We start from the raw sequence: 24,427 nt of genomic DNA on the forward strand, positions 1-24,427 counted from the left end.
GCAGTGGGATTGAACTCGGAACCATGTGGTTCGTAAGTAAGTTATCTACCACACAGCCACTCTAACGATCGTTACGTGTATATTGGTGATCAATGAAGTCATTGACTTCGACCACGCGACACTTCAACAGGGGTCACGTCCATGCAGGGAAGCGGAGAAACACAACTGTTCCCACCAATACTAGGTATACTGTGCTACCGAAATTACCAACGTGGCGGTAGGCCAGTGTCGGAAATGTGTAATACCATGATCGCTTTAATGAATGGTCTGCCGTCTATGGCTCCACTTGTTTTATAGCTTTTGTTGCTTCTTCTTCATATTTGTTAGGTAGTATGACTTCATGCTTGTATTTGTCAGTTTCCTTAAATACTAAAAACAGTTTTTGTTTTGCTCGTGTTTTGTGGCTATTTGTATTAGTTTTCTTTGCTTCTGAAGTAGATATTTTTGCAGTCCTATGGTGGTTATTTTATAATAGTTTTCCTATTACTACTATTATTATTATTCAGGTCACTGCCTGGAATTGAACTCGGAATCTTGGGGTTAGCAGTCCACGCTCTTAACTACTACGCCATATGCCCGTGGGCATATTTTTGTTGCTGAGGCAGTAAGAGTAGCAAAAAAATAATGAACTGATATTCAGAATTCCTTAGATACATACATACATACATACATGGAATCATATGATGTTGATTACTGGAATATTAATACTCTTATATACACAGCCGCTATTACTCTTAAAGAACACCTAGGAGAAATCTACAGTGAACAAAGTAACGAAATTACTAAACGGAAACAACCTAGATTGAAATCAAGACTTGAAGAAAGCATCAACAACATATTGGATGATTAACTACAACAATAAATTGTAAGGAGAAAAATGAATTTAAACTTCACCAACTCTACCTTAGACAAAAATTAATGAAACTTTATGGCGAGTCTCTACACTGAGCTCCTGAGGGAAAACTAATCACTTTAAATATGAACTCAGAACCATGAACGAGAAACTCTGCTATCGCAAGCGAATTTTTGAGCGAGCCAGAATCAATCGCAAGTTTGCTTCCAACCCACAAGCATTATACAGAAAGATGAGGAGGGAAAATATTACCATTAAGGAAGCTCCCACCCTACAAGATCTACAATCATTTTAGTCATAAATCTGGAACAAAAAGAGGGATTTCAAACTGAATGCATCATGGATAAATACAATAGAGAGAGAATACTGTACCAACTCTAACAGTAAAACATATAAAATTGATGCAGAAACCTTCGCTGTAGCAGTAGGTAAACAACAGAATGGGAAGGCACTTGGACTACCGTATGGTGTCACTCAAGCAGCACCTGCTAAACAACAGCAGCAAAAATAAATTAATTAATTCAGCTCTGAAAAGTGAAGTAACATTGTACGAGTTGGCATCGAACTCCTCAAGAAACACTCTCTTCCTGATGATCTCCTATATAGCCCCCAAACAGCTGGGCTCTCTTATCTCAGAGAAGACCTGGATGGAAAATACTCAGCCGTAAAAAAAAAAATTGGCATGAGTATGTTGCCCGGAAGCTTGAATAAGACAGTAGAATTGACACGAAGTGCAGATTCTCTTGGACACAAGACCACTACATCATATCACACTTTCAAGGCTATGCGTTTGCAATCCAGGGACAGGAGATTGCCACAAAGTACCTGGTAAACAAGAGAGACAGTGACACTCTTGTAATCCCAAGGTACAACTGCATGTGTAGACTATGTCATGTTTCTGTGGAAGACATTACGCATGTGATCAGCAGCTGTCCTAAAATATCGCCACGGTACTACCTCCCTATGCAGCATGATGTTGTTACTAAAACAATTTGTAATGCCATCCGCAAAAAAGACTGTCCTGAAATAAACTTAGAGAATCCCTTTGTTATGGAAGGAATACTGGTGGAATATTCCCATCAAAACTTCTGTCAAATGTAAACATAACAGGCCGGATATTGTTATTTGTGACAGAGGGGCAATGGTATGTACCATCAAAGAGGTTAGCTGCCCTGCAGATATAAATATATCTTTGAAAATCAAAGAAAAAGAGGATATCTATGGATAACTGCTTCGAAGCCTTCAGCTTCTATATCCCGACTATGAATTCATATTCACACCAATAATAACTGGAGCACTAGGTTTTGTTAGTAAATGCTTAAATGAGAATCTGTATAAACTGGGATTTTCAGAAAGAGAAACTGACCTGCTGATTCGTACATTACAAGTCCAATCTGTGAGTGGAAAAATATGCAAGACTTTTCTCAAGTTCCAAGCGTGAATTTGCTTGTGTTAACTACATCCCAAAGATAGAGCCTTATATCTTTGTTGGAAACGGGCTCCCTCCTCAGTGGAAGAATTAATAATAATTAAAAAATAGAAGAGACATACATACAGACATGCGCGTCCTCATACATACAGACAAATACCCGCACACCCATTCATACACATAGAGAGAGAAAGAGAGAGAGAGAGAGAGAAAGAGAGAGAGAGAGAAAGAAAGAGAGAGAGAGGAAGAAAGAGGAAGAAAGAGAGAGAAAGAGAGAGAGGGGAGGGAGAGAAAGAGAGAGAGAGTAGCAACAGTACAACATTTGAGTTTGAAGAGTTCGGTTACGTTGAGGAGTGATGCTTCGAGCTGTCAAAGCTGTTTACCTCGAAATATCATGTTTTCTTTCTTTTCGCATCAGCCGAACGTATTGAAATCCCTTAATCTTGTCTGTTGCCAACACAGATCACCCCCAGTTCCATTAAGTTCTGTATTGCATCTTTTTCTTTTGATCTTATCTACATCTGTTGTAACTGCTTTTTCTTTCACATGAATGGCGGAATGCCATTTAGACTTTATGAAGTCCATACAGACGGAAAGTCTTTACAGTATTATATGACAAGCTACTCTATGCCACCGCTGCTGTTGATGATCTGGTAACGAGTGCCAAGCTCTGTATTATTTTTGTCTGTAAAATATAACTAAGAATTGATACCTAACTAAGTCGACATAGTGTCAGCTTATTTGCTGAAGTGCCATTGGTAATCAGTCACAAAGACATTGGAATGGGTTATAGATATTTCCCTCCTCCTCCTCTGACTGAGCGATTAAAAAAAAAAAAGAAATTGGACAAGATATTACTCTTTACTCTTTTACTCTTTTCAGTCATTTGACTGCGGCCATGCTGGAGCACCGCCTTTAGTCGATCAAATCGACCCTGGAACTTATTCTTTGTAAGCCCAGTACTTATTCTATCGGTCTCTTTTGCCGAACCGCTAAGTGACGGGGACGTAGACACACTAGCATCGGTTGTCAAGCAATGCTAGGGGGACAAACACAGACACACAAACACACACACACATATATATATATATATACGACAGGCTTCTTTCAGTTTCCGTCTACCAAATCCACTCACAAGGCATTGGTCGGCCCGGGGCTATAGCAGAAGACACTTGCCCAAGATGCCACGCAGTGGGACTGAACCCGCAACCATGTGGTTGGTTAGCAAGCTACTTACCACACAGCCACTCCTGCGCCTATATGCCAATCTTCTCTGCCATTTATCAGTCTCGTGGAGATTTAGGGGTTTTCGCTCAATAAACGCCCAAAACGCCCGGTCTAGGAATCGAAACCGCGATCCTATGACCGCGGGTCCGCCTCCCTAACCACTTGGCCATAACGCCTCCACGTTTCTGTATCAAAAACTTATCTAAGGTATATTTACCGAAGAAATGTGATGCCATTTACTTACATAGACTTGGGATCGAAAATTTTACTACGAAAGGTTCTCTTTCAAACGTATCGACTCCCTTTTCCTCCGAACCATCGTCGTAGTGAAATGAGTCAACTATTGTTATTCCGGTGTCATTTCTGAGGGAAAAACAAAATTCATCTATTAATTCGAGATACAGTAATCATTCGCCATACCGCGGTTCACCTATCGCGCCCTCAGTACATCGCGGATTCCTCTGGCTAATATATGAAAATTTATATCGTGGGTTTCTGCGGCCGATAGGTATTTATATTTCTTTTGGTTTTAATTATTTCTGTGGTAAAATAAGCATTTTCACGTCCAAAAATTAATAAACTAATAAATAAATAAAAGTACAGTACTGCACTGTATAACACATTAATTAAAAGATATTAAAAGAAAATACGTAGTGTACCGTAGATGAGTAAACAAAGAATCACACGTACTGTATGGAAAACGAAACTGGGGAGGCGAGTGTGCGGTGTTGTTTTGCATTTATAATAAAACTAGCAGTATCGCCCGGCGTTGCTCGGGTTTGTTTCGACCCTTTAGAATTGGAATTTTTGAAAAGTAAAAATTTTGCATTATGTAGCTTGTTATTCTCTTTAAGTGAACATTTTTCTGGTTGAAATACAGCGAAAAATGACGACACAGCAGTCAAAAAATCGTAAAAAATAGGGATTTTCATAGAAAAAAAGCGCCTTTTTGATGTAAATAATTTTTGACCTTAACATGGTCCGATTTGAAGAGCAAGCCTTCTTCTATCATACTTTCAATTTTGGTCAACTTGCGCCGCAGGGTCTCGGAGAAGATAGTGTTAGTTGAAGGCTATCAAACCTGCCATACACAGACAGCTTCAGCTTTATATATATAGATAGATATATACAAATTATGAAAATAATAAAAAAAAAAATATGCAGTACAGTACCGTTTCTACTTCACCTATTGTGAGGCGTTTTGGAACGTAACACTCGCGATAGTCGAGGGGTTACTGTATGTTCGAGTTTGCTGCTGCGTTGTTACTAGCTCTAGATGTTCTTTTAGCATAATTTCATTTACACCAAGAATATTTTATGGGAATATTAAATCGAAATCAGAATGTGACTTTTAAGAGATTTCATACATGTATGTGTGTGTGTGTGTGTTTGTGTTTGTACTCGTGCATATGTGGGTGAACGTCTACCATTTAAAAACAACTCGCAGCATCATGTTTTGTTTTCAATTCCTTCTGCCTTTTTACCTTTTGAATATAAACTACAAAATTAAGTGAAAAAAGTATTTCTCGAAAATTTTGCAAAAGTTTACAGTTCCAATTTTGCAAAAGTTTGCAATTCCAAAATTCTTGCGACTCCAACCATAGTAGAGCCCTTCACTACAGCTCAGTGTAATCATAATTCTACCACTTTGTCTTTTCTACATTTAATGTTTCCAACCGCCCGTCAGTCTTACTTCATTTGTAGTTTCAATTACCTTTCTGCCAGCAAGACCGCACAGAAAAGCAACACGCTGTGAATGATTTTACAGCTATATACATTACGACACACTGCACTAGTTGAATGAATACTAAAAAAAGAAAAGAAGAAAATTCAAACATAAAATGTTTTACGTACCTATAGTAGAATGCATAATTTTCTTTGCTGTATGTTCGTCCAAGCCTGTCGCTTAATTTCATACTATAACTGTATCCGTTTCTGGAACGAAGATAGAGAATTATACATAGAATATGATAGGAAATGTAACTTGGAAAAACAAATTCCTAACAAGAAGTACTAGCAACAATACCAGCATCAGTACCTATTTCTTTACTACCCACAAGGAGCTACACACAGAGAGGACAAACAAGGACAGACAAACGGATTAAGTCGATCACATCGACCCCAGTGCGTAACTGGTACTTAATTTATCGACCCCGAAAGGATGAAAGGCAAAGTCGACCTCGGCGGAATTTGAACTCAGAACGTAACGGCAGACGAAATACGGCTACGCATTTCGCCCAGCGTGCTAACGTTTCTGCCAGCTCACCGCCTTACCAGCACGACTAGTATGTTAGTACTACAGGAAGTAAGGTATGGCTATTTGTATGTAGGTATGACTGTAGCTAAGATGTTTTCTTCACAATTATAGGGTTTTGTGTTCGGTTCCATTGCACGGTACACTGCACAAGATTTTTTTTATCAAAGTTTTGGGTCGACCAATGTCTTGTGAACAGTGGAGTAGCTGATGGAGAAGCAACGGAAGCGACTGCTCCCTTGGAGCACGTTTTTCAAAATTGGTGCCTTTTCAACAATTTTGTTTTAACTCTTTAGTTCACTTGTGTGATAAAAGTCGAATATTCCTCTTTTTTCTTTCCTTTTTGTTAATCACGAGACCTAGGAGGAACTTTTTGGACTCATTATTTTATCTGAGCAACCTCCCGAGTTTTTTAACTGCTTGCTCAACCTCTTGTAATGTGTTAGTAGCCGCTGACACCTGAAGAACCGAAACAAACCCTGACGTCGTCACCTGTCGACACTTGACGATCTCGTGGAGTTCCATGTTTTTCACATCACACCTGTATCAGTAGTTGTAAATTTCATACATAATGACATTTTTACAAAAACATGAAATTAATGAATGTAGAAAACAATTATGTATATTTTTACTGATAAAATATTTCGCGTTATATACAAGAAATGAGTTAAAAATTGTTTAGTTTGTGTCATGCCACCTTTTTATTATGTGCACTCATTCCTTAAATTTAGAACCTGGCTACACTTCTGCTTGTGAATGAGATTGGTGGACGGAAACTATGTAGAAGCCTGTTTTGAGTTGAAGATTAATATGTTGCTCGATTTAACATTACCACATGGTCTTTTGTTGACTTTAAGTGATTCGGCTTTGTTGTAAACATTTGTCTCATGTTCCAAGGTGGAGGACAGCTTCCTTCCCTCCTCAGTCTCAGAGGCCCTGAAAAGAGTCATAGGTATTGTTTTTTCCTCTTCTGACCCAGCCATGAATAAAAGTAACCAACGCTTTAAAGGCAGGAGAAATCTGGCAAGTTCAAAGTTCCAGCTCATGTATTGCAATCCAAAGGTTTGTAAATCATAATAGAATCAACAATAGAAATTGTTTTAAGTCCTCTTTACACACATTTAACGTGGAATAATTAAGTAGACTTTTCTATCAAACCTTGAAAGAAAACTTCAACATTAACGAAACCTAGAGAGACGAACATATGACACTTTGGGCAAGTGTCTTCCACTTTAGCCTCGAGTCGACCAAAACCTACTGAGTAATATCTTGTAAAGAGAAACTGTAAGGATTCTAGTCAGAGAGATCGATACTGTTCTTGGGTGGTTAACTTAATCTATCATCTGGTTCAACACAAACGCAAGGTCATTGGGTACCTTTCGCGGAGTGTATTCCATTGAAAGCATCCAGACCAGGTCTTCGGCCTCAGGATAACTTTTGTCCTTCCAGTTTGAAAAACCTGAACATCGACATGGATGTTGTCCTTCTTCTTATGACTATTATGTATATATAATGGTGATAATGGTTAAAATTTAAGTGAAACCTCAAATCTGGAGAAATAGAAATATACATACGTGTTAATGGCTTTCAAAAGTTTTTCAGGAGTTTTTCCTGATTTGTCTCTAATTTCTTGTATTAGAATAATATCGTATCTTTGAACAATCTGAAAATAAAAAAATAGATATAAAAAAAGCAACTGAAATAGCCACAACCAGGAATCCAGCCTAAGCAGCAGATACGGTTCACTTTGAACTTATCTGCATCACACATGCTGTACGCATGCATGTGTGTGCCCTCATATATGCACGTGTGTGTGTATGTACGTTTGCCTGTGTGCATATATGAACGCATATATGAATGTTTGTATGTATGTTTGTATGTGTGCATGTGCGCGTGTGTGTTAAATAATGCCATGGCTGTGTTTGCGGTGAAAGACATTGGAATACTGTCTCAATAGTCATAACGTCAGTTTCACAAGGAATAGCTAGAGATTGTCACATGTATGAAATCCGTAAGTATGATGAGTAGGGATTGCTGTGTGATTTAGGAGATCACTTCGTAACTATGTGGTTTTGTGTTCCATCTCACTATGGGACACATAGGCCAAGCGTCTCCTTAAGTAAGAGTAGATGAACATCGGAAAGCCGTGACACGAAGGGATATTGAAAAGTCAGGTATAGCCGATCACGTATGGTAAAATGAAGACCACCAACCCCTGTGAGATGAGGTCAAAATAATAGATAGAGAGCACCGCTGGAAAATTAGTAAATCCGAGGAAGCAGCGCATATGCTGAGACATAATAAGCTCCGAAGCAAGCCAAGTGCAGTGATGAATACAATATAGGAACCAATAATTACGAAAAAAGAAGGCAGACTGCTACAACAGATTACAAAGAATTAGGTTTATAAGTGTTAAAAATTCAATTTATCCTACATACGGGCATAGCGTAGTGGATAAAGACGTTGATTAATGAAGTGCATTCAGTTAAATTTTGAGTTTAATCCCTAGTAAGGCACCAGTTCGAATAATATAAATTCCTTGTCTGAGAAATAAAAAAAACATCTTTCTTTTGAAATCCTCATCTAAAGATAAAATTATAACATTCACAGATATTTGATAATAAAGGCTGCTTAACTTTCTATTGATATATCTTTTAATGCATAAATTTATAGACATAATTTCATTGTGTTAGACATTTCGATTATGGCGACGATTTGAACACACAAATGCAGAATAACATACATCTTTTCCCTCTCTTTCTCTCGATTTCTGTTTCTATTTTTTCCGCTGATTCTACTATTTCCGTTTCTTCTTTTGTATCCCTTTCTCATCCTTCTCTTCACATTACCTTTATCTATTTAGTTATTACCGCTCTTGGTATAACACAAGGACAAAACAGGTAGATTACAAGAACAAGCAGAATAACATTAAAGGAATACGAATCAGTTGCAGGGATCAAAATCAACGCTGACAAGTCGGTGGGCTCGCGGCTGGGCACCTGGAGAGGCAGGTCAATGATGTCGGACGGCGTCGTGAGACGTTGGACTGACGGACCAGTTAAGCTGCTTGGTGTCTGGTTTGGTCCCGACTTCCAAAAGGATAAGAACTGGGACAAAGTGATATAGAGGGAGGCCGGTCTTACCTAGAAAAGGGCAGAGAGGAAGATGTCCCTGAAAGGTCGAGCAGAGGTGATGAATATCTACAGCAATTACCTGATTGTCGTACCCTGCCCCGGTCACTGCTTGACCAGGCTAGGGTGTCTCTTATTTAACTTCTTGTGGAAGGAACGTGTTCCAATGGTCAGATGTTCAGTCTGCTGCCAGCAACCTTTGAGTGACGGTTTAGGCATGCAGTGGTCTCTGACGCGGAGACACGCGCTTAGGCTGTGACATCTAAAACGATTTCTGGACGGTGAGCATATATGGGCTCTGATTGTGAGGCGTGGTTTTCCGCAGCTCGTCTCCTTGATGGAGCTGCAGTCCTGGGTAAAGAAAAGACCGAGTGACGCCAGGTGCTCACAGCCCTCTACCAGTCGAGCAATGGAATCAGCAGAAGTTCCACTTTAGCAATACTGGCTAGTCTGTTCCGGAGGACTTTTTGATCAGCGACCACTATGGATAATATTCAGATGTCCTTGATATGGCAGTGCTACCGAAGGGCACTACTAGTTCAAGATAAACTCTACAGGCATGAATATGCTGTCAGATGGGCTTTTCCGAGGTGCACGCAGAGCGATGAAATCGTTCTGAAAGTACACAATTGGAGAGGGCACTTGCCCTTGGTATTCAGGGTGATCTTGGATGTTGGGGTTCCTCGACTACTCCTAGAGTCCTCCTGTGTCAGGAGGACAACATTGTCACCACCCCACCTCTTTTTTTTCTTCATCTTATACTGTTGTATACTATGTATGCTTCCGTTCTCTGTTTTATTGTATACTGGGTATACTTTCTATACATTCATATATATTTATAATATATAATATATATATATATATATATATATATATATATATATATATATATATATATATATATATATATATATATATATATATATATATATATATATATATCTTTTCATTATATGTGAACCCAAACTCTTGACGTTCACCCTGATAGCAAATTAAAGAAATCATCAACATCACCATCATCATCATCATTATTGTTGCTGTTGTTATTGTTATTATTCCTCTCCCGTCTCCGACCCACCGCGTGCTCTGTACAGTTCAAAGTGCCGTCGAAATTTCGTACACGTCTGCTTGAATTCGAATAGCACGCACTTGTCACTGCTCATCAAAGACCGAATTGTGATTCTGTTGCTGCGTTGCGCCTCTGCCACCCGCGCCCTACCTATCGAAAGGCTTTCATTCTCTCACGTCTTAGCGCACGTGCCTTAGCTCTGAAAACACAACCTTTGTACTTGGCAGGTACATTTTTGAACAATAGTCTTGTTGGTTACAGGCTTTCAAGATACTAGCCACTGATTCACAGGACTACCGCATTGTTTCTACCTACCAAAGTACAATCACAATTCTCGGGTTGATCACAGTTTATAGCAGAAAACATTTAAACAAGGCAGTGGGACCAAAGACAGAACCACGTGGTCGCAAGACAAACTTCTTAATCACACTACAATATACATGACTGACGAAGCCATTACTTTATCAATTAAACAAGAACTAATAATGCTGTTTTGCCTTCTTGGTAATCATAGGTCTGAAATGATGTATTTTCAAGTTACTGAACTGGTTCTTTCGTTTTACCTTCTTGCTATTGCCCTACTCTTGCACTTTTATTCCAGTCTCTTGTCCTCTATTATTCACCCACTTATCTATAGTAAAAAGTTATTTGTTTTTGTTGTTTTTTTCCTAATTTAAATGTGAACTATGTTTTCTGAAGTCATACTGTAGTTTTCTCAAAAGCTTATTATATAGTGTAATGGATGCATCGTCCACATAAGTTGTCAGACAAGTATATTCTGGCAATTGATCTGGTTTTAGATCCTTAGTCCTGAACCTTATCACACATTATTATCATCATCATCATCACCACCACCACCACCACCACCACCACTATCATCATCATCATCATCATCATCATCATCATCATCATCATCATCATCATCATCATCATCATCATCATCATCATCATCATTATTATTATTATTATTATTATTATTATTATTATTATTATTATTATTATTATTATTCAGTAGTTTTATTTTTATAGTGTGCTTTCACTTCACTACCGAGAGCAGCTCTGTGTGCCTTGGGTATGTGCTGTGATTTGTTGTGATGCTCTGATGGTTATTGTATGGAAAGTGTTCTGCGTAGGATGTGTGCAGTGCCTAGTAGTGCAATTTTCTGTATGTTATATGTGTTTGTAAGTCCTGGTGTTTTTGTTATGTATTTGTCTGAATATTTTTTTATCATGCCTAATGCACCTACTATGATAGGAATTGTTTCTGTTTTCAGATTCCACATTCTAGTTACCTCTATTTCCAGGTCTTTGTATTTTGAGAGTTTCTCCATTTCTTCTTCTTCTTCTTCTTCTTCTTCTTATTATTATTACTATATGTTTGACTTTTACTTTGTATTTGTATAAGTTGACTCCAAGTCACACCCAGAGATCTCAAGAGACAACAAGTTAGAAGTTCATGTTGGTGTTTGACTAGGGTGTTATATATTTGGTTTTGCACATAGTATCGTTCTGGAGAATGTTTAAGAAAACATAATAAAAGCATAAGTTTCTTTTAAAATTTGAGATTACATACACACAGTATTTTACGTAGGATATGGGCAGTTCCCATGAGCACTATCTTTTGAATTTCGGCTATTTTGGGGTTTCCTGATATCTGAGCTATCATTCCTAAGACAACAGGTACTATTTTAGTCTTGAGGTTCCACATTTGCCAATTTCTATTTCAAGATCTTTATACATGTTCAGTTTTTGGTAGGCCTTGACAGATACATTTATGTCGATTAGGACAGTCATATCAATGAGGAGGCAAGATTTTTGTCTGAAGTCTTTCAATATAATCTCTGGCCTATTTGCATCTATCTTTCTGTCAGTTTGAACAGTAAAGTTCCAAAGGAGTGAGATATGATCATTTCCAAGCACTGGGGGTGGTTTGTGTTCCCACCAGTTTTTATCATGGGGCAGGTCCAGGTTTTTGTAAATTACCCAGTGAATATATTGTGCTGCTCTATCATGCATGTTGAGATACGCTGTAGGTACAAGAAGACTGCACATGGAGACAACATGATCAATGGTTTCATTATGTTGTTTACCTACACGACATGTTGGGCTACTGCCATTCTTTAATATGTTGGCCTAGTAGTTCCTTGTAGGTAGGCATTGATCTTGGACTGCTATGATAAACCCTTCTGTTTCTGATTTTAAGCCAGAAGACACTAACCATTGATGGGTCAGGGCTTTGTCAACATCGGCACTATTAGCTTTCTTTGGATATTTGCCATTGAGAGGTTTTTCTTGCCATTTATCAGTCAGACTATCTAAGGCAGCAGTTTTAGCACGGGTTTTCATATGCTTAGTTTCGTCCAATTCTGGGATTTGTTTGTATTCGGAATTCACTGAGTATGATGCTTTCTTGTTTTCATGCTTTAAGAAAAGTTGTTGTTATTATTATTATTATTATTATTATTATTATTATTATTATTATTATTATTATTATTATTGATTTCTGTAAGTAATTTTTCGTTCACCTACTTTGAAATATGCTTATAGTAAGACAGCAGTAGCTTTTGTTGTTGCTTAATGCGCAGAATCAGGATCAAATGTGCTGCAATCACGATCATTCCGGATTACATAGTTCAATGTGACCTTTCTTTTGCTCTGAGGTTAAGGAGTAATTTGAGATAGACTTGCCTATTGTTTTTACACATAGACAAATGTATACACACATATATGCACACACACGTGTATGTATGTATATATATATATATATATATATATATATATATATATATACGTACACACTCACTAAAAGAATAAAACGTTACCACCATTTTAAAATTAAAACTATAACTATTGTTATAAACACAGCTGGCGCCGTGCCGTCAAAAATGACTGCTAATTGTATTATTTTATATATAAATAAGGTGTAAAACCAAGTTTTTAGTTTGGTAATTCTTTTATTACCAAATTTTTTTGTGATAAATCTCTTTGTAACTAACATCTCTTGACTGCTTGTTTCCTTCAAAAGAATTTTAAAGTTTTCCTTCCTTCTTATACGACTTAAGGTCACACAAAGCTGGCTATGACTAGATACAGGATAGAATATGGATGGTAAATCAAATTAATACACTTGTCAATCTTATCGCGTGGTTGTCTTTTGAGATGTGACATTGATCATCGTTTGTTACTGAAAGAACGCTGGTTCATACATACAAACATTCACATACTTCCCTTGTACACGTACACACATGCACACATATACTCACAGAGTTGAAACACTGTTTGACTTTTCTTTTCAGTGTTGAATGTTCACCATCCCACTTCCATTGTACACACACACATTCACATACCTTCCTTTTACATACACACACATACTCACACAGTGTTGAAACGCTGTTTGATTTCCTTTTCACCGTAGAATTCTCATCATCCCACTACCAGTTTGCCATCACCCCTTCGTTCTTTATTCATCTATCACCCTTCTTTTCTCATTCATATGTTGTGACGGAGGAAAACCAAAGAGTATTATTATAGTAGATTATCAAGGCGCCAAGCAGGCACAACTATTTGCACAGCGAACAAAATGCTTAATGACAATTCCTCCATCTTTACATTCAGAGATAAAATTCCGTTGAGGTCGACTTTGCCTTTCATTCTTTCGATAAAATAAGTCATATACTGGAATCGATGCAATCAACTTCCCCCTTCCCCTCAAAAACCTGCTGGCCGCGTGCCAAAATGTAAAAATATTATTATAAATATTAGTTATTGACGACACGATGTTCTCTGCTGTATCATCTAAATAATGTATATTTTTTACACAAATGTCACTCGCGTTCGTCTCCAAATCACTAGCATAAATTTTACAGCGTAAACATTGAAAAAAAAATGCGCATTTAGGAAAAATATATAATCTATATACTTTCAACATCCACTCGGTTGCTTAATTAAAAAACAATTTTTTTTTATTTGCATGGGTCTTTAAGAAAACCAACTCACTTAATCATAAACTGCAGTTCCCCACCTCCATACGAATGTCAACTAACTTGTTGAAACACTTTATCTGCAAGCGAAATGCATGCAGTTTCTAGTAAGAAACTCAATAGGTGAAATAAATATCCGAGATGCTTTGCGCCTTGCAGAAACTGTACGCGCTACCTCTTCGCAATCCATTGCAATGTACGCAGTTCCTAATAACAAACCCAATTAACTCTTTCAACCTAACCTTTGTCCAAATCACTTATCTATTATGTCATTTTTTTAGACAAGTAAACCTTCCATATTACTCTTTTACTCTTTTACTTGTTTCAGTCATTTGACTGCGGCCATGCTGGAGCACCGCCTTTAGTCGAGCAAATCGACCCCGGGACTTATTCTTTGTAAGTCCAGTACTTATTCTATCGGTCTCCTTTGCCGAACCGCTAAGTGACGGGGACGTAAACACACCAGCATCAGTTGTCAAGCAATGCTAGGGGGACAAACACAGACATATAAACACACACACACACACACACACACATATATATATACATATATACGACAGGCTTCTTTCAGTTTCCGTCTACCAAATCCACTCACAAGGCATTGGTCGGCCCAGGGCTATAGCAGAAGACACTTGCCCAAGATGCCACGCAGTGGGACTGAACCCGGAACCATGTGGTTGGTTAGCAAGCTACTTACCACACAGCCACTCCTGCGCCTATGTTTCTTTTTATTTAAAAATTTTGTACCAGTCAAAATTATATACATTTCTTCGTCCACTAGCTTTAATGCTAAATATGTCAAGTGTAGAAAATCATGGACTTGTATTTTATTTCTATTTCCTTTATGTTATTGGTGATCTTAGTCAACAATTCGGCGCAAGCCCTAATGTTTCTTCCCAAAATTAAACCAGAAAGCTTGTATATTGCATTGCAATACCTTAAAATCACTTTAAATCTAATCTTGTATTGTACATTACACAATTTTGGAATGCGTCTATTTTCCGCCTCCCCACGAAAACTGCTTAACTTACCCATATTAAGTATTGACCTATCGATAAGTGTATTAATATCTTCTGAACCTGTTCTGTGTGTTTTATCTATAATCATGACCATCGTTTCCCAACTCTTTAGCTTAACACAATCAAATGGTATTTTCTCCTTTAAACTTTCTGCTATTTTATTCGCTTGCACAACAATATACTTGTTATATTTCTTCATACATATTTACTAATTGATCTCGCCTTTCCCGAGAACAGAATCTCCTCCCAGAACCTCATCTTTATTTTCTTTTTATAATGAAGTTGAAATAACTTGTGGCACTCGCAGATACACACACACACACACACACACACACACACATGTGAATGTGTGTATGAATAACTATATCACCACACCCCATATCTGTATCTTTTTATTCGCTTATTTGTTTGATATATCACTTCTGTCACTCTAGAACAATGCCCTCTCAAACATATATATACATGTATGCACACGCAGAGAGAGAGAGAGAGAGAGAGAGAGAGAGAGGAGGGGAGGGGGAGATTACTGCGTCATAGCCCATACTGTGGTGGTGTTACTACTTTGTTTCATATACCTTAGGCGAGCCACCTCTCTTCCACCGCACTCTCTTTCATTGCGAACACACGCAGCTCTAAAGCTGTGGCCATGTTGGGGCAGATAGACAGACAGACAGACAGACAGACAGACAGACAGATAGATAGATAGATAGATAGATAGATAGATAGATAGATAGATAGATAGATAGATAGACATGAGGGCATGTATAAGAAGAAACTGTTTGCATTATTCGAATAATAGTAGCATCTAATATAGGTCATTAACACATTAGCCTGTTAGGCTCCAGTGGAAAACGAAAAACACTTCAACCAGAACAATATATCGGGGTCATTTACGTACACATCAGAGCAGTAATCGCATCTGGTGTTAGAATAGCAATCAATGTTTTTCATATCATATCCTATCGTTTTTAAAATTAAAGGAAACACTGAATACTGCGGTCCGGACTACACTATGACTAGACGAAAAAACAAAGCGGGATTGTTCCACTGGAATATTTTGTTATCGTAAGTTTACTCGATCGACTTTGTCTTGGGGCAAAGCAACAACTACAACAACAAAAATAACAGCCTAATACAGCGGTTGTTGGTTCGAGTTAGATTTAACTCTGGTTATCTATGTTATAAACACAGAGGAGACAAACAAGGACATACAAACGATTATATCGACCCCATAGTCATGCAATAAGATGAATTATAAGGAAGGTGCCTTTTGTCTGATGTAGAATTCTGCAACTTTTATCAGAGAATGTCTCTGTCAGGGAATACTTTCTGAAGAGCCGCTTTTTACCTCTTGTGGTGCAATTTGCATCTTGTATGTTGAGTTGTACTATGGATGCACTTCGACGTGATACGGTTCATTTGATATTGTGGGAGGGATATGATTCAACATTCAAAGCTTGTTTCAATTAATCCTCTACCACTTTGTTTTCATTTTAAGTAGCGAAGGTCTATATTTATAATGATGTGGGGATTTGGAGGAAGTACTTCGTAGTTTCCGGGTTTGTGAGTAATTAGTCGTTACCGGATTTGACATCCAAACCAGATCTTTTCTAGCATCCAGTTGAGTGTCTTAAATGTTAGATTACTCTTACACCAACTAGCCGCCGAAAAATCCTAATTTATTTTACACAGAGAGCCCTAAGAATCATATTGTGCTTGTTTTGTTAGCCCGAGTATAATATTCTCTTGATACGCGTTCCTAGTTACTGTCTTGGGCTCGCTTCTCTTTATAGTCTATATAAATGACCCTTTCAGCGTCATAAAACACAGCAAAATGAAAATATTCGCTGATGACTCTAAGCTCTAGAAAATTATCAATGAAGAAGACCGAACTGAACTCTAGTCTGACCTATATGCTGTGAGTCAAAAACAAAATGCGACTAAACGAGGGAAAATTTGAGCTGATACATTTTGGAAGAAAGACTGTTAAAACAGCCATATTCTCTTCCTTCAGGGGAACCACTCACAGCATCTAATAATATCGGAGACTTGCGAGTAATTGTTGAAACAATCTCAGTTGGAGTGCCCACATCAACAATAAGGTCGGTATAGCTCATAGGATGAGCTTCTGGATCCTACGAACCTCCCGGTCCAGAGAACAAGGTGTCATTATCCCTCTTATCTCCTCCTTTGTACGGTCACACCTCGAATACTGTTGCACCCTGTGGTTTCCCCATACAAAAAAAGAAAGGCCCTGCCCTATTTAACATTGTCCCGAAACAGATCAAAGGGGAAAGGATCCCATCACCGTTAAACAGAATCTGGACAAATTTCTTCAAGGAATACCAGATAAGCCTTGATAAAACTTACTCAACAAGAACTCCCTACTCGAATGGGCCATGATACCAAAAAATTTGACTTAAAAAGGATTTAGCTAATCCTATCAGGTGGTGCTATTAAGTTAGACATGGCCTGGAACAATCTTTGGTCGAAACACAACTAAGTTATCTAAGTATAAGTGCCATCGTAGGATATATTTTGATGCATCCCTTTGTAGCTGTAGTATTCTTTGTTGGAAACAGGACAAATACTCAAGCCATTGATAAAGATATTATTATACTGGCTTGAAGGCAGCGAGCTGGCAGAAACGTAAGCACACCGGGTGATATGCTTAGCGGTATTTCGCCTGTCTTTACGTTTTGAGTTCAAATTCCGCCGAGGTCAACTTTGCCTTTCATCCTTTCGGGGTCGATTAATTAAGTACCAGTTGCGTACTGGGGTCGATCTAATTGACTGGCCCAACCCCCAAAAATTTCAGGCGTTGTGCCTAGTGTAGGAAAAATTATTACACTGACTTGTAGTTTTTCTTCGTTTTATAATCAGGCGCGAACATTTATCTTAGCCAAACTATATTTCAGTATTGTTTTGAGATTGTTGTAATCTGGCTAAGGCCTTTCGCCGTATCCCACACTTTCCGCCGTTCACAAAGAAGTTATGTATCAAACTAAGCTGATGTTTCTGCCTTCCTGTGAAGCAATTTCGTACACTTCAGATAAAAGGTCCGCTACAAGTACAAAACAATATCACAATAAAACTAAATCTTTTAAGTAGTCTTGTGAGACAATATAATTACTTCCTGTGCTTAAATGTAGAATAGCAATCTAAGATAAAACCGAATACTTTGATTATTATCTAGTCGATTGGCTTCTAGCATCCACGAGTGGGGAATATGATCGAATATTTTCTTATAACCAAACCAGACAGTATCCAAAATGTTTCCTATGTTGTCAAACGTCAGCCTTTACACTTTTGTTGATTAGAAGTTGCTCAGCATATCTCCAAACTCTTTTCTTCCCAGCTGTATTTTCAGTGTTATGATATTGTTATTATCGCGTTGATTCTGGAAGAAAAGTTTCCGACAAGCTGTATACGTTTTATACGTTAGATTCAGACGTGAGAGTTGGCCGTTAGTTCTTTGTCAAGTGAGCAGAGTTCTTTTTCTGCTCCAGACTTGTTTTTCTCAATGTCAATCGACTTAGTGTTCATATGCACCACAGAAAGCTTGTTGATAAGATTGATTAACCACGATAGAAGCAAGTAGCTTTGTATTGGTAGCCGATAATAAAGTACCTTTCATGTACCTTTCTGTTCTGAATTTTTTTTTACTTTTAATATTTTATCATAGTCTGAGTGATACCACCATTTACACAGTGTGCTTTTGGTATAACGGAAGAAAAAATTCTTCTTTTGAATTTTTTCTAACTACACTACATCCAGGTTAAACACCTTTTTCTGCAGGATGGAGTAATTACTCTATACAGAGGGCTAACTGGTTAGAATTGAGATATTTTACCATTACTCACAGACAACAATTAACTCCTATGTATGTATGTATGTATGTATGTATGTATGTATGTATGTATGTATGTATGTATGTATGTATGTATGTATGTATGTATGTATGTCATTATTCAATTTATTTCAAGAATTCTTGCCAATAGAGAAATAACCGGTTTCTAACCTAGATACAAGGCTCTTTCATTGGAATTTCAACAAAAACAGAGTATTTTTGTATGTATGTATGTATGTATGTATGTATGTATGCATGTGCAGATCTGTATGTTTTATGTATGTATTCTTATACATATAGTTGCATATCTAGACATGCTCATATATATTTAAATAATAAACTTCTGGAAAGTTTTACAGATATTTACAGTTCCAGTGATGGACTGAATCTGTAGTCCTCGAATTAGCTTTCTCCTTTCTGGTTTTGAGAAGACTGATTTCCCAAGATTGGTATTTAGGCAGTTTGTTACATATCCCAGGGCCTCAATAATTACAGGTATAAACCTGAACTTGTAATCCGGGTAGAGTAACTACAGATTTTTCAGTAGTTTAGCATAGGTATCCTCTTTTTCACTGATCTTCAGTTTTGTGTTAACCTTCGCTAGGCAGCTAATTCCCACAACGGTGCACCGTTTCTCTTCTCTATCCCAAATCATTGTATCAGATCTGTTGTGCTTACATTTTATTGAGGTCTTCACTGGTACATTCCACCAGTATTCCTTTTTGTATGTATGTATGTATGTATGTATGTATGTATGTATATGTATGTATGTATGTATGTATGTATGCTTCTCTTCGGTGTTTAATTATTTAAATTCGTCCTTTGAAGATGGAGCTGTTTTTCTGACAAAGATACAAAGATCCATCCTTGGAATGTAGGTAACGAAAACAATGTCACATTTTAAACCTGAGAAAAATCTTGCATAGTTTCACAGTCCCGCTTACAGATTGTATTTGTAATGTGCGAGTCACATGGTTGATTTCTTTTTCTGAAAATCCAATCTTATCCAGACTGACAGTGAGGCATTTACTTACAAATCCAAGTACACCAATTATTATTGGTACAAATGTAAATTTGCAATCAGGAGATTTCGAAGCAGCTGTTCATAGTTATCCTCTTTGTCTTTGATTTTCAAAGAGCTATTCACACCAGCACGACAGCTGGCCTCTATGATGGTACATACTTTTTCCTGACTATCCAGCACAAAAATATTCGGCTTGTTATGCTTACACTTGACAGATATTTTGATGGGAATGTTCCACTAGTATTTCATGTACTGATATTTGAGTACGTATTCAACAAATGAGCGATTCTCTATATTTATTCCGGGACAGTCTTTTTCCTGAAGGGCATTGTATATTGTTTTTGCGACAACGTTGTGTCGCATAGGGAAGTAGTACCTGATGACGTTTTGGGGTAGATGCTAATCACATGTGTGATGTCTTCTACAGATATATAATATAATCTACTTTTTCGATTGGATCTTGGAACTCCAAGGGTTTCACTGTCTCCTCTGTTTATCAGGTATTTAGTTCTTGGACTGCAAATCACACTTTGAAGCGTGTGCTATGTAGTGGTCGCGAGTCCAAGAGAGGCTTCGCTTCATATCATTGTTACTGTCTTTTTCAAGTCTTCGGGAAACATACCCATGCATGGTCTTTTTTGGTTTCTTTATTTTCCCGTAACTTAGCAGTTCGGCATAAAAAAGCTGACAGAGTAATTACCAAGCTTAAAATGTACATGGGTCAATTGTTCGACTAACACCCTTCAAGGCGTTGGCCCGGCATGTCCACAACTCAATAACTAAAAGAAGTAAAGAGGTGTATATGTATGTATGTATGTATGTATGTATGTATGTATGTATGTATGTATGTATGTATGTATGTATGTATGTATGTATGTGTATGTATGCATGTATGTATGTATGTGCGTACTTATGTATTTATATATATATATATGTGTGTGTGTGTGTGTGGTGTGTGTGTGTGGTGTGTGTGTGTGTGTGTGTGTGTGTGTGTGTGTGTGTGTGTACACGTACTTATGTATGCATGTACGGAAACTTTCAAGGTAGAATATGACTATATTTGGACCTATCCGAAGTAGGTACGATGAGGATCATGTCGAAATTCAAAAGGTATTGAGTTCTTTTTAAAATTTTTGGTGGGGAGAAGGACCCCGTCAGATATTCATGGTCTCTTCCTTAGCTCTTCAGGCCCCGGACCGATGTATTAGCTGAATCCCACCTTTTATGAGCCCTATTACCAGATCCGCACAACCACGTAATCCTCATTCACTCGGATGTGAGCGTTTAGGGTGTGAGCGTTCAGGAATGACTTAGACATGCTCAACCACCTCCCGAAGACAATAAATAAAGGAACCCGGTTAGTATCATTCGATGTGGTGAATTTGTACACCGATATCCCACACAGTTATGGTATAGAAGCGATCACCTTCTGGCTAGAAAAATACCCAGAAGAGATCCCAGGACACATCAACCACATATTCATAATCGCAGCACTCAAATTCATCCTACTGAACAACTATTTCATGTTCGATACAGTTTACTATCGACAAAAATGTGGAATTGCAATGGGAACCCGAGCTGCTCCAGTGATTGCGAACCTTGTAATGAGTTACCTAGAGCTTAAAACATATCAATCATCACTACAGAAATATGGCACCTCATTTCATTGCTATTTAAAGGAGAACTGGAAGAGGTATTTGGACGATTGCTTTATACTTCGGAAAGACAACATGGACAAACTCCTCGATTTCAAAATAATGCTTAACAATATTAATTGCAACATACTATTCACCATGGAGCACAGCAGTAAACAACTCCCTTTTCTTGATATCCTAATTAAAATAGTCAATAACCACATCGAAACAGACATCTTCTATAAACCCACAGATTCTAAACAATACCTATTATTCAACTCATGCTACCATAAACATATGAAAATTAATATACCTTATAATCTAGCGAAAAGAAACTGTACCATAGTTTCGGACACCTATACTCGTGAACGAAGACTCATTGAATTCAGATTAATACTAAATAAAAGACATTACCCAATATCATTAATAAATGATGGTATTAAACGAGATATGAAAATAGATATACGAACATTATGGGAAGTCAACCGAAATAGTAAACCAGACTTAAAAATACTCCCATACATCTCCACACATAACCCTAGAAACAACGAAGCCTTCAACATTGTCAGCCAAAATCTACCCATCCTCACAGGAGATAAAACAATGAATAAAATTTTAGGCTCACACAAAATTATCAAAAGCAAAATGCAACCAAAATCATAGAAAAAATATTAATCAGCGCAAGACTATTTCTATTAACAACAGAACCAAAAGTGAAAAAAATGTAGTCGACCTAACTGTGGTACATGCCCCCACCTTTTGGAGGGTTCAGAGTTCTCCTTTAAACAAGGTGAAATATTTAAGATTAAATCAAATTTCACCTGTGACACGGAAAATCTAATCTATGCCATTATATGCTTGGGGTGTGGTCATAATTATATTGGCCAAACAGGAATATCATTCTGTCGAAGAACCACTCTCCACAAAGAACAAATCCGCCACCCACAATACAGACAGATACAGGTTAGTGAACACATAGAAAGGTCTGCTAGGAATCTTAATCCTAATTTCCTAATTTTCCCCGTGTATCAATGTTTACAGAACACCTCAGTACAAAAAAGAATGAATAAAGACACAACTTTCATCAATAAATATCTTCCACAACTCAATATGAACACATAACATAATACAGAACACTACTAACCTTTCAATTAATACCACTAACCCCCATACATCCCATACACCATTCACATTACAGATCTATATCTAGCCTAATTGCACCAAATCCAGAACTACTTACCCCCTTACACATAATCGTTTTACTCAGGGACTGGTAGATCAGACACCGTTTGCTAATCGGTGTGCATTCAAAGCAATGATAAATAAATTCACGAAACCGGCATGCTTTTAAATTTCTTTAACAATTCGCAATATTGACTTTTATTACTTTTATTTCTACCTCAGTTCATCTAATTGTATATATCAATCGTTATTTTTCATTAAAAGCCTTTACTTTTTTTGATTTCCAATGTGCATTTTCACTTATTTCTCTTCTTACTTTCCCCTATATATATATATAATATATATATATATATTATATATATATATATATATATATATATATATATAATTTTAATCCAAACGGGAAAACAGAAAAAACAACACGTGGAACAATTACAGTATTATTATTAATAGGCGCTCAGGAAAGATATATATATATATATATATATATATATATATATATATATATATATATTTATTGTAATAATAACAATAATCCTTGGATGGAATTTATAAACATTTAATGCGTTGTTATTATTACTATATTATCCAAAATTATATCGGTACAGCTCGATGCGATCCCAAAAAACTGGTTCACCAGTCAACACCATTGAACTGTGGCCAGCATAATAGTATAAAAGCTTTATTTGCATATTCAAAGCGTTTCCCATAAACAAAATTAGAGATACATACGCACACACATGTATATATGTATGCATACACACACACACACACACACACACACACACACACATATATATATTGTGAAAGAAGTAGACCAGTTTATATTTATTACTGATGAAGGCCTGTTTATAGGGCCTATGCTGGCCAGCAAGTCTTAGGGTCTGATGATGCGCCATAAAGATATTCTTTATAGTGAGAAACCCAGGGTAACCCTATAAACAGACCTTCACCAGTAATATATATATATATGTATAGTAAATACACAAACGAAAATACACAACTGAAAAGTTAAAATGGGATTACGTATACTGAATGCACAACTGGACGGAAGACAGATGCAGAAGGTCCCTAATTCTTTATCAGTTATCTACCAGATTGTATTACTAAGTTTCGCACCATTAATGGTAAGGCCCAGAGCCCTATATTCTCCTCAATTTTCGCGGGTTGTTACTATACTAACGACAATAACATTAATATACATTAAGTAACCTGATACAAAATATACTACCATTCACCACTCGAAGTGTAAAATGCATTTGCTGACTACTGACCCATTATTGGACAGCCGGTCAGTTGTTTTTCTAACCAGCAGAGTTGAAAAGGTCAGAATTTAGGCTATTTTTAGAACACTAACACCACGTGCTTGAAATATTTTGGTTGGACTTGTGGATCTGAAATGCAGTTAATAGGACCCTGAAGAAGCGGTAATTAACACCAAAATGCACACAAAGATGCAACATTTTGCAGTGTGCACAAAAGTGCAGCAAAAACATATGTAGGTGCAGAAATGGAAAGACATGATTGACAGCAGAATAAAACTGGTTATATAAATCTTTGTTCTCCTTATTAATTCATCACACACACACACACACACACACACACACACACACATATGTCAAGGGTCTTCTCTCCGCGTATAAATCTTTATACACTCTTATATAAATTATTTTATGACTTATGACTTTTATTAACCATGCGAACTACTGGTAATAAATTATTTAAATATTTTACCCTTATACCTCTGCAGTAAATTTTTCCAATTCTTAAGCTAT

General features: G+C 37.2%; 1 protein-coding gene across 3 annotated transcripts in view; it reads right to left on the bottom strand.

The window, feature by feature from the left end:
* The window catches only part of LOC115232126 (deoxyribonuclease-1), a 55,636-nt gene that overhangs the window by 23,574 nt on the left and 7,635 nt on the right, over nucleotides 1–24,427 (bottom strand). For all 3 annotated transcript variants that reach the window (XR_004997210.1, XM_029801984.2, XM_036498919.1), the window contains exons 2-4: nucleotides 7,338–7,426; nucleotides 5,364–5,444; nucleotides 3,754–3,872 (exon numbers count right to left, since the gene is read on the bottom strand). Coding sequence is in view for 2 of the 3 variants with exons in the window: in XM_029801984.2 (XP_029657844.1) it covers nucleotides 3,754–3,872; nucleotides 5,364–5,444; nucleotides 7,338–7,426 (289 nt within the window). In the remaining variant the exon portion in view is untranslated. The remainder of the gene's footprint in view (nucleotides 1–3,753; nucleotides 3,873–5,363; nucleotides 5,445–7,337; nucleotides 7,427–24,427) is intronic.

This window comes from Octopus sinensis, linkage group LG2, assembly GCF_006345805.1.
Source record: "Octopus sinensis linkage group LG2, ASM634580v1, whole genome shotgun sequence".
Lineage (NCBI taxonomy): Eukaryota > Metazoa > Mollusca > Cephalopoda > Octopoda > Octopodidae > Octopus > Octopus sinensis.